At 41.8% G+C, this 12,106-nt stretch overlaps 1 protein-coding gene across 1 annotated transcript in view; it reads right to left on the bottom strand.

Moving 5' to 3' along the window:
* The window catches only part of slc12a5a (solute carrier family 12 member 5a), a 43,483-nt gene that overhangs the window by 8,239 nt on the left and 23,138 nt on the right, over positions 1-12,106 (bottom strand). Inside the window, exons 5-17 of the mRNA XM_071519809.1 lie at positions 10,651-10,705; positions 9,355-9,485; positions 7,780-8,027; positions 7,382-7,593; positions 6,360-6,527; positions 5,513-5,611; positions 4,089-4,146; positions 3,784-3,958; positions 3,482-3,600; positions 3,005-3,103; positions 2,406-2,525; positions 1,742-1,846; positions 159-327 (exon numbers count right to left, since the gene is read on the bottom strand). Of these exons, the coding sequence (XP_071375910.1) occupies positions 159-327; positions 1,742-1,846; positions 2,406-2,525; positions 3,005-3,103; positions 3,482-3,600; positions 3,784-3,958; positions 4,089-4,146; positions 5,513-5,611; positions 6,360-6,527; positions 7,382-7,593; positions 7,780-8,027; positions 9,355-9,485; positions 10,651-10,705 (1,758 nt within the window). The remainder of the gene's footprint in view (positions 1-158; positions 328-1,741; positions 1,847-2,405; positions 2,526-3,004; positions 3,104-3,481; positions 3,601-3,783; positions 3,959-4,088; positions 4,147-5,512; positions 5,612-6,359; positions 6,528-7,381; positions 7,594-7,779; positions 8,028-9,354; positions 9,486-10,650; positions 10,706-12,106) is intronic.

A 12,106-nucleotide genomic window follows, 5' to 3' on the forward strand; every position in this document is an offset into this window, starting at 1 on the left:
TGTTTTGAGGTCACTGCGGGGGGACGTTATAAAGTGGAAAGTGGAAAGTACAAAACAAGCACACCTCTCAAGTTTATTCAAGTTTGAAATCATTTCTATACCGATTTATGTCATGCAGTCAGCACATTGATATAACATTTGACAGTCAGGACCCCTACCTGCTCTGCACGCTGGGCCTGGTCGCAGTTCTCCAGGTAGGTGCCCTCCAGCGCTGTGCCAACAATGGTTAGACCTTTGCCTGCCTTGAGCTGGTTGGTCAGAGAAAGCAGACGTGGCTGTTCCACGTTTTGCTCTGCATCTGTACTAACCAGCACCAGCAACTGGGGCCTGAAGAGAGGGGGGGAAGCGGAGGGAGGGAAAGAAAGAAAGTGAGGAGAAAGTGCAGAGAAAGGTAGAGGGAGGAAAAAAAGAGGGAGGAGGGCAGGGAGAGCAATGAAGAGTCAAATAAAGGCGTGAAGAAGAAATGGCTGGGCGAGCCGAGTAAAAGTACTAGTTGGGAAAGAGAAAACGAAGCAGTGAGAGACAGAGAAAAACAGCATGAAAGGTTCATGTGTTAACGTGAATTCACAAACACTGCTAGTAACCTGACAGCTCCGATGAGGAGAATCACGTTAACTGAAAGAATAGCTGAACGTGCTCAGACATGTTGTTCATTTCTATGTTAATTAGAACCGTGACAACAAAACACAGCGTGTGTTAGGTTTGACTTTGTGTGGAGGACATATGTATTTAGGGGTTCACTTTTTTTTTTTTCTCCGCTGTTTGGTCCAATAACTTGGCCACACATTGGTAACTTTTTTCCTAATTTGGCACATATAGTGACTCACTACTTGGACTCAAAGAATGGTAGGCTACTGATTGGCCCATAGGGGGCACTACAATAAGCCCTCAAAATCGGAGGCTCAGCCCCACTGCGCCGTTAGTGTTAGAGATGTGAAACTTGGTGCAGATATGTATCTGGACAAACTTTTTGCCTCTAGGACCCATAATGTCCACCATCAATTTTTGTTGTCATTTTGGTTTATTTGAAACACGTTTAAAACTCTGAACCGCAGAGCCATTAACAGGTAAGTTAAAAAATGGTGAAGTTATCAACCTATCATATTTTTTTACTACTGCACTAAAACTTGAAATGACTAGTCCACTTGAAATTCTACAAAATGGTCTGAAAAATAATAGATCTACCAAGCTAAATGTTGATATATTGAGATTTGAACAAAAAAACTTTGATTTTGTATGTGTCAATCTAACATCATGATATGTGCAGTGAATGATTAAATCGACAGTATTTAATCTACAGCATTTTCCCTTTCGCTCAGTGCATTGTGAGCAACTCTGTCTCAATCAACTATAACTAGCCACATATTCTATACAAATATATATTCTTGTGTGAAATCAAAGACCCATGCACTAATACTTCACCACCTTTTAAATATGAACAAACACTATGGATCTCTGCCCAAGCAATAACAGGCTGCTTTTCAATGGAAATATGCAACACCTGCACTTCTCAATCTCACCTAGAAGATATCTTACATGAAAAACAGATTATTAGTCAATACTTATCATGTCAACATTCACCTAACACGAGTGTTAGTGAAATTGCTCTGCACAACTGCATAACTGTAGCTCCATATGCTCCATATTTCCCAACAGCAACCAGGTCATTCCCATCTCTTGTCCTCATGTAGTTATTGTGTTTGTGTGTGTGTGTGTGTGTCTGTGAGTGAGTGTGTCATACCTCCAATTCTTGGTGTGCGGTGGCCCTTCCTCGAGCCTCATGAGAGCGAAACGCGCAGCGCTGAGAGACAGACCTCGTATCCCGTCGCCCCACTCCTTCTCCGCCCTGTGACAAATCAATATCGGTCGGTCAAAACATCAGCAATAGTTTTGCGGCTTTATTTAAAAGTCAAAAAGTGACAGTGATACAGTCAACACATTGTAACAGATCTACTTGCAAATGCCAGGGTGACATAATGCAATGTGATTAAGGATTAGGCGTCACTGTTAAATGTCAAGCTAACATGATGTCACTCACCACAGGGAATCACAGAATCTAGCATTGCAACACTCAGTGTGCATGGCTCTGTAATATTCCATGATAAGAAGCATATTATGTGGTGCAGGTAAGTGTTGCACTGCTGGAATCTCCACATTTCCCTTACTTCAAAGTGGCTTGTGTGGAAATCCAAACCCTGACATAACAGCAAATGACAAGAGCCCAAACAAACAGTGGAACCCTAAACCCCAGTTTCCCTTTAACTGCCTGTACAACACTGATGGATGGTGTGGACTTTCAAACCCCAAACCCTTAAGACACACACACACACACATACACACACACACACACGAATGCAGAGCCAGCCAGTGAATCCAATCTCTCCCTGGGGTTGCGCTCCACTCACCCTGCGAACTCGATATACTTGTAGATAGAGCCGGCGATTACCATGGCGACGATGGCGTAGTACCAGGAGCAGAGGAACATGAGAGTGAGACACAAACTCATCCCCAGGAAGGACAGAGCCCTGGAGAAAGAAAAAAGAAAGAAAGAAAGAAAGAAAGAAAGAATAGATAGATAGATAGATAGATAGATAGATAGATAGATAGATTGAGTGAGAGTCAAACAGACATAGTGAAAGACAGAGAGACAGAAAGTGTTAAAAAAAGAGGCTTTTCAGCTGCTAAAAAGACTATCATTAGTAATTAGTTTACCCCTGATATTTGCATGAAAATGATACGGATACACTCTTTTCAAAACATTGTAAAACTTGAATGTATGGCTGCTAGGTTAAACAAAGCAAAACCTTCAACTGTGGATGCATGGAAATTTATTAGATCTAATATTTCTGACTTTATTGTATCTTCTAGGCGATAGCACAACATCTGTGATATGTCATTGTCTGTTGTCCCCCTTCCCACCCTTTTCTTATTTTCACACTGCAGCCAAATTCAACTCATTCTACCGCCTTCCACATCCCACAGTTAAACTTCTATCTGAACTGACCAGTGGTAGAACTTGAAGCGCGGCCTCCAGTTGGGAGTCCTCAGCAGGGTCTGCAAGGCACAGGCCAGGTTCACAAACATGTAGCACATCAGGAAGAACCTGCAGGACAAACACACACAAGCACACAAACTCATTTATGGAACAAAGCGCTTCATACAGTATATCCTGTGACAAAACTGAGCGAATCTGCTCTGAATGCAGTCCAAACGTATGTTGTCTTGAACTCTGTCGCATTTAAACACTGATATTAATCTTGTGATACTGATGTCATTCCCACATGGCTTTGGCTGACAGATCTTATATGCACTATGACAGCAGAAAGGAGGGCTGCCCTTCTGTGCGATGAACTGAATCCTGAGCCTATTATGTTTGGCATTTGCATCGTTCAGGAAATAGCAGGAGTTTGGCCGCTCTGAAACCCCCCGCTGCTGGTTCCGAAAGATGGCAGCGAAATAGACGGGTAGCTACAGTTCTCACATGGAGAGGATGGGGGCCACTGCGTCCAGGGAGGCAATGAGGATGCCGCTCTCACAGATACAGGCAGTCAGCAGGAGGGACCATGTGGGCTCCCCATTGGCCTTCCCATGGCCAAAGATCTGGAGGGACAACACAGAAAACACAGTCAGTAACCCCTCTGCTTTTGACGAGTATATCAGCCTGGTGTTTGCTGTATTGTTTGTCCCAATATGTAAAGTTGTTAATAATAAACAGTTTGAAAGGAAAGGAGTAGTAGTGGGGGTGGTAACTGAACGAGCAGTTGGGCAGAGAGGCGGACTGACCCGAAGGGCGGGCACGATGCTGTCCTTGGCGATAGCCTGCAGGAGGCGGGGAGCTCCTGTCAGACTCTGGAGGCCCGCCCCGCAGGTGGAGAAGAAGGAGCCAATCACGATTACCCATGGTGACGGCCAAGCCAATGTGCCAATCACAAGGTTCCCGTTGACTCCCTCCCCAAACCTAAAAGAGATTGACAGAGCGGCTGGCCATTTACAAATTGCAAGAGACCTAAGTTTACCTTTAGTGTAGGATTGATATCAAGCATACAATGAAAGAAATAATTAATTCTTTGCTCTTTGTTTGAACTTACTTGTCTCTGAGGACCACTCCCTCGATGCAGGCACCAAACAGAAACACACTGGACATGTCTTAGCAGTTCTGGATCAGGAAAATACATGTATTTTGTAAGGGTAGGTGTCACTTTTATTCAAATGGTGGATATCTGATTTTGGAAATGCCAACAGAAAGCTGGTGCCAATTTCTCAGAAAATGTGTGAAGACTGTTTGGATGCTCTAAGGTGACACCTGATTAGTGACTGACAGGACAGGCTTCTAAACATTATAAACTTGAGATGTAGTTAATGATCTGATTAACCAGTTAAATGCATTTGCAGAGAAAAAACAATCAATTTTGTTTAGGCTAATATCTCAGAGATCAATGACATTGTAACTAATATCCCATTGCTTTATTAGCTTGTGATTGAATAGGCAGCACAATGATGTGATTAGAAGTCCTAATCAAATCTGTTTTGACCACAAGCTGATTGCTCTGAGTTACTGGAAGACACACCCTGTTCAACATGACTGCTTCAGCGGTACAAGCCTATAATAGCACTGGCCTTGTATGTTGAGGTGTATGTGTAGGAGCCAAATAATCTTTCAGTTGATAATTTAGAACATGAATTTCCTTAGTTTAAAACCTTCCTATATTTTAAGTTACAGTAAAGTGACTGTCCCACCCAGGATAGGTGTATTGGAAGTGGATAAGAATGGGAGTTCAGAAGGACAGCGAGGAAAAACAGTTTCTCAACCACATTACACATCACACCACATTCATCACACTCACTACACTTTTGTTTTACATTCCCATTTGCTTCACACCACGTCTGCATTTAGTTTGTTATTAGAACAGAAGGAAAATACAATTTTAAGCTGATCAACATCAATCTATGAGATGAAATGTCATAGATTCACATGAAAGAACGGGTTCAACAATTTTCTACTCATTCTGGGGCAGTGGCTGCAGTTTGATTCAGAAGCCATGACAGAATGAATTAGGAAAAAAAAAAAAGATAAACATGTTACCCCCCACGAATGATGCAGGCACCCTTTGGGCCAATCAGAAATAAGATGCATCATGGGACTGGTGGTGGTGGTGCAGCAGTTATGGCCTTTCAACATTTGACATTTTACCTTTAATTACAGCTTCCCCATCAGCCCAATTAGTGCATTTAAAAAAACAAAAAGCCAGAAAACAGTGCCAGAATGCATCACCCTCCAAGTTCCATCAAATTTTCAGTTAAAAAAATTGACCTTTAAATATAGCACCCTCATTGGCCCAATCAGTGTGTTTGTTGTATTTTTTAAACACCACAACACAGAGCCAAAACGTACCATACCTCCAAATCGGACCAGTGAAGTCTGAGATTTTAACGAGTTATAAATATCTCATTTTTAAGAACGGTCGGTGCATTAACCCTTGGTGCCCTCCAGGGGGCAGCAGTGGGAGGATACAGACAGTGGAGGTGGTGGTGATGGCTGCAATGGTTCCAATGGGGATGGACTTCTGGGCGTCACGCAGATCCCCAGAGCGGTTGGAACCAGCCATGATACCTAAACAGATAGACAAAAAAGATGGATAGATAGACAGATATTAATTATTATTATATATTAATTAAGGGAAATGAGCAAGACAGCAAGACATCAGCTAATCCCTGTCAGAAATGCTCGCAGTTGTGGACAATGACGGGGATATTTTGTAAGACAATTCGGATTTATTCTGTGACTCCGTTTTGTTCAAATTCTTGTCTTGTGGTTCTTTATAGGGATGGGACGATATATCGAAATTCAATATATCGCAATACAAAAATGTGACAATACGTATCGTGGGGCAGAAAAACGAATCGTGATATTAGCTACATTTTATTCTGCTGCAGTAATCAAAAATGAGATGACTTGCCCGTCAAAATTTCACAATTTCTCCATCGAAATGATATTATTTTCACTTTGTAATGACATTTTTTTAATTGTTGTTTACATTCTACCAAGCTAGTGCCATTTCTAGAAAGATCTGTGGCTCAGAAATAAACAGATTTCTGCACAGTCACACTTTGTTGTCTACACATACACTTTGTTGTTTCACTGAACTTTTATTTATTACATCATATCGTGGTTGTATCGAATCGTGAACCCGATATCGTGTATCGAATCGTATCGTGAGATGAGCATATCTTCCCATCCCTAGTTTTTCTTCATATCACTTAGTCCTGTGATAAGCATCTGAAGCTCTAGCAATGCCCCAACGTAATTTTTTTCCCAATAAGTAAACGACAAAGAAATGAAAACGGCTGAAGGTTTTCACCTGTTACAGAGGGGAAGTAGATGCCGACCAGCAAGGTGAAGAAGCTGGTGATGTCGGCCAGGACGTAGTGGTTAGCGTTGGTCAGAGGGTCGTCCACTCCTTCCTCTGACACCATGTCCTTCCTGGCCACCAGGTCGCCCTTCTCATAGTAGTTCCCAAACAGGTTCTCTGGATGGGCAAGAGGGAAGTGGGGAAGAATAGAGGAGAGTGGGTGAATGATTAGATATAAAGGAGAAACAAACAAACAACTATCAGAATATAACCAGGACATAAACATGCTCCTATCCTAGATTCCCATCCAATCCATATATTTTTAGATTGTCATAGGAATTAGGCAGGAATTACTTCAATTAAGGAATTATTAAAATTAAGTGCCTCCTGCACCTGTTGGCAAGCAGAAACAAATGAACAAAAAAAAAAAAAAAATTGTATGGTTACAATGGCTCATGCTGCCTGTGCCTCTGTGAATGACAGGCATATTATTGCTGTTTGTGCACTATTTAATTGGTTTGGCTACACGGATACCATAAAATTTTCCAATTCAAGAGTCTCAATAAACAGCTGGTCTCTAATACACATGGGGGGACGTGTTTGTCATCTTTCAGCAATTACCCCAAACGCTGATCTCCAAAAATGGTCGTCACAGATATAACCACTACCATGACCGGTTAAAAACCTGGATGTTGAAAATGTAGGCTTTCACACAAACAAATTGGAATGTAAACCATGTATAATGAAAACATATTTCATAAAATACAATGCAAAACAGTTAAACAAATTTTGATTAATACCGTGAAAATTTGATACTGTCCCATTCCTAGTAAATAGCCAATAGCTGTTTTTAACTGTGTTTAAGTGTTTTATGGTGGTCTGCAACACATGGAAATTAGTGTCTCAGTAACAAAGAAAGAGGGTGTATGTATGTGTGTGCATGTGTGCATGTGCGTATATATTTGTGTATGTACTATGGAAGTGATGCATTGACACTGAGTTGCATGAGAATCCTAACAGGATTAGCTGACCTGCCAGGATCCCGCTGGTGATCCCTGGGATGCCCTGGACCTGGGACACGTTGTTGGCTACAAAGTACTTGTCACAGGTAGCGTTGAGGAAGGGTGAATCACAGAACATGCGCCACAGCTGGGTGGTGACTGTCCCATTAGCTGTTTCAATGGTCTTGGCACACACATCAAATTTCTTCGACACCAAGGTGCGGTTCCCCAAGAGACACACTCTGGAGAAAAGAAACACACAAAATATCTGTCAGAGGAACAAACATCTCAGAGTATTCTTCTAGTGTGTGTTTGGAGTGTATGCCTATGTGTGTATTATGTGTGCATAGGCCTGTCTGTGTATGTAGTTTAGCTTTTAGTCTGTTGGACTCCCTTTGTGCAGGAAGTGTGTGGCGGTCCGTCCTTACGGGAAGTCAGGAGGATCGATGCCGGTCTTGATGACCCCGGCGTAGACAGCCAGGATGGAGAGGATGACGCAGGCCAGGAATACCAGGGCCAGCTTGTTGACGTACTTCACCCCGACAAACACCACCGTGGCCATAGAGGTCAGCAGAATGGTCCCATACACACGCATGTTGTTCAGCAGGGCGGCCTCCGCCTCGGCTCCCTCCAGGCCCTCCAGGGGAAAGATGGCCGCCTTGGGCACTATGTAGATCTGGAGCAAAACAAAAGTAAAGTTTTTTTGTTTTTTTTAACCATTATTTATCCAGGGAAAGTTAACTGAGCATGCTCTTTTCCTGATTCACATTCACACAATTCAATAAATTTTAAAATTGGCTTGAAAAAGAAAAAAAAAATGTAGAGAGGTGAGAAAGGGAGAGAGAGAGAGAGGAGGACAACTTTGTGAAGTGTGAAAACACGTAATGTGACGCTCACATTAACAGTCTTCAAATGGAGCTTGAAGCAGCACACATAATCATGGCAGCTATTTTAATTCAGTGAAATTGAACAACTCAAGCATGGCATTAATATTCCAAACGAATTGCCATTACTACACTTTTATTACGGGTCAATCTAAGAATAGTACCATCATTTATAAAATCGTAAAACCCCTAATTACCCCATCAGTATCTGTCATCCGCTTTACATGTAGGCTGATTCATGGCGAGGCTATTACATAAGCACTGAAAATAATTTTTTGAAAACGCTCATTTGGTTTCCCCCCAAACAATTTAATCAACATAAAAACCATAGGAAATTGAGAAGAACAAGTGGAGGGTCATGACTCAGTTGGTCATTTGGCTGGAGAAACTGAGCCGATGCTAAGAACAGCATATCACTAGGCAAACAAATCTCCTGCTTCAATGTGAACTGTTCATGCTTCCTAAAATAGCATCGGTTTGTGTTCCTGGCTTGTGTGGAAGGATAAAACATATTCAAATCAGCCTTCTCCAGATCCGCTCCTTACAATTCTGCAGGGATTGTTATTTCACAATGGAAACTAAGCCAGCTTTGACCCAGAAGACAGAATTAACCTCCAGGCATGATCAAACTCTGCATATCCAATAGAGGGATCCAGAAGGAGAATAAGGGAGGGGGGAAAAAAAAAAACTCTGGTATGCTGATAACAGTGGACCAAAGTGATGAGAGCAGTTCAAGGAATGGTCTTGTTACTCAGCCAGTGTCTTGATCTCTCCCTAATGCAGAATTTGCATAATTACCCAATACTCCACACAGCATGAGGGACGGCAGTGGAAGAAGTGTGGAATAAAAGGCAGAGGAGGAGGAGGAGGAGGAGAGGAACGGAGACCGAGATGAAAGATCCCCGTGTTTCATCAACAATTGATCTGAATACACGTTGAAGAATAGACAGATTGAGAAAATAGCTTCAAAGCGCAGTGAGGAGAAAGAAAAAACTGGGAGGGAGAAAGAGCGAGTCAGACAGAAAGACAGACAGATGATGATACAGATACGCTGACGGTGACAGAGAGGGAGAAACAAACAGAGAGACAGAGACAGTAAAGGCAGAGCATGTTTCTCACCAGGAGGAGCTCGATGGCCCCCAGGATGTACATGGCTCCAGCGAAGGTGGTCCCCAGGTAGAAACAGATCCCCACCGCACCCCCGAACTCAGGGCCCAGCGAACGGGAGATCATGTAGTAGGAGCCTCCGGCTGAACACAACCACAACAACGTGAACATGGACACTTGCGTGGTGCGTGCTTAGGTGTCAGTGTGTGTTTGTGTGTATGTACGGGACTAAAATACCACAAAACCACTCTTTTGATCCAGTCCATCCAACTGTATGTTACTTTTCACTCAACATACTACTCACTGTAAATATCATTTCGCTGTTGCCATGTGAAAACCTTGTAACTCCAATTTTAACTTCAGTTCAAGCATTACATTGATTCTGTACCTCCCATGGTCTTATGAAATCCTTTCAAATTCCAACTGGATAAATTCAAAATGCATGGTGGTCAAGCCAAAAATATGGCTGTTCTTCTTAGTTCCTGAAATGATGACATTTTGGAGATATTTTGGTTTTCACTGGGCAGCGACGATTTATACAAGCTCAGGCTCAGGAGTTTGGTAATTCTAATGTTCATGAAACATGAAGTGAGTTTTAATTCAGTTTGAAGTAAGTTACCATTACTGCACTTTATTGTCCATTATTTAAAAGAGATGCACACAAATTCAGATGTTGTCATTTTGATTTTGTGGTTGTTCATTTACTAATTTTGTTTGTATACTATATTGCCATTGTGTTTTATCACTGTGCTTCTATGTTTTATCACTGTGCAAATAAATTAACTTAACAAATATAAAGACCTTAATCAGCACTTTGCAGCAGAATAGAGACTGTTATAGCAGAGACAGTTATAATTGGCGCGCAGTGCTCCCAGTTCCACACTTCTCTACAAGCCTGTAATTTGCTCTGACCCCTGCTGCACACGGATCAGCTGGCGAGAGACAGGCCATCATTACTATGTATAACAACATTATTATATAAATACAGCTATACGATGTACACATTCATGTACATGCACACACATACAAACATGCACACACACACATACACACACAAAAACACACACATATTTTACATTTTAGGCATTTAGCCGATGTTCTTATTCAGAGCGAATCAAGAGGAGTGAAAGTAGGATTGGCTCATGGATGACAAGTTACAGTGCACAACATCCTACTACTGTTACTGTTGCTGGGGATATCACAGTGAGTTTGGTATACTGTGCCAAAAGCAATCAGTGGAAAGAGAAATTTAGAAGCGGACAGCCTCAAACAGTGATGACTGTGTGGTGCCAGCGTCTGCTCACCCACCTGGCACTACTCCATTGGTGGCGATGGCACTCATCGAGATGGCAGTCAGCATGGTCTGCAGAGAAGAGGGAGCGGGAGAGGAGGAGAAATAACAAGAAAATTAGATCATGTGTATTTACCCATATACTGTATATATACAGTAGATTTACGAAGAGCTGATTGATGAAGAGTTGATTTCCAAATTCTATCCATTTTGGGAATATAAAATCAGTAGCAGAAGTGCATCATTCAATAGCTCTAAAATATAAAAGATCTAGTCTGTAAACGTGTTATCATTTTACCTGCGGTCATTTAAAAAGCTCCATAAATTGTTTCAGTTTTATGTTATCAATCATTTTGCAAGAGTCAGTTTCACTTTTTTGTCAAATAATTGATCGATAGCTCATTTTGGAATGAAACTGTTCATATTTTCACTTTCTGCCATAGTCGTCCATTATAAGGGTCTCAGGATCGTGGTGTGTAACATCTTAACACCTTGGGTTGGGGTGGAGGGGTAGAGGGGTTACGGGGGGGTTAGGGGGGGTACATAGGGAATGATAACAACAACAACAACAACAATGCACTGCAATGCAAAAATGCTAAAGTTGAGTGCTTGTGGGTTAGATAAATAATAACGCCACCAGGCTTGTCAGCAGCTGCCAGGGCGCATTCAGACAGGTCGAATCTCCTGCCAAGCATGTCAATCTCTCTGTGTGAATGTAACTCCATTATTGAATGAAAAAAAAAAAAACGACCGCAGGAAATGTAAGGACATGCTACAATGGAAATCACTGGATGCCTTTAACACAAAAAGCTAGCCTTCGCTCCCCTGGAGAGAAAGACAGAGAGAGAGACGCAGGCAGGAAGTGGAAGAGTGGACTAGAAAAAACAGAATATGAAAAAGTGAGAAATGGAGAGGGTGAATGAGAAAGAGAGAAGGATGGTGTGTGTGTGTGTGTGTGTGTGTGTGTGTGTATGTGTGACAGTACAAAGACAGCATTAAGATTTCATCATTCTTTCAAACGCTATTGTTGAATTTCTAGTGAGCTTTTTTGCATTGTCTGCACATGAAAGAGAGCGACGCAGACAGAAAGAGAAACATGGAGAGATGCGAGGAGAGCTGGCCAACAGAATCAGCACCTTGTTTTAGAACAGTTCCTGCTTTTCCACTGTGTGAATTGTGTCCAGTCACTGTAAGAATATTACTTTTTAAATTTTTTTCTCATGGCATTTCTAGCTTGCTCATTTACCGTTTTAGTCATTGTTTTTAAAGTGATAATCCACAACATTTTCATATGAATTACTGTTTGTTTTTACTACTCTGTATCACCGACTGATACACACAATAATGATTCAACCTATACTCAGTTCATGAAAGCTTTTACATTTGTAACATTTGCTTTTGTAAACACCCGGTGTCTGGTAGGTGTTTCCCGGGAAAAATCCTCCGACATACAGGAAGTGATGGATTTTACAT

The sequence above is a fragment of the Centroberyx affinis genome, unplaced genomic scaffold (genome assembly GCF_046629955.1).
Source record: "Centroberyx affinis isolate AG114_WGS23_722 - 3 ecotype Tasmania unplaced genomic scaffold, CSIRO-AGI_Caff_v1 ptg000061l_1, whole genome shotgun sequence".
Classification (NCBI taxonomy): Eukaryota; Metazoa; Chordata; class Actinopteri; order Beryciformes; family Berycidae; genus Centroberyx; species Centroberyx affinis.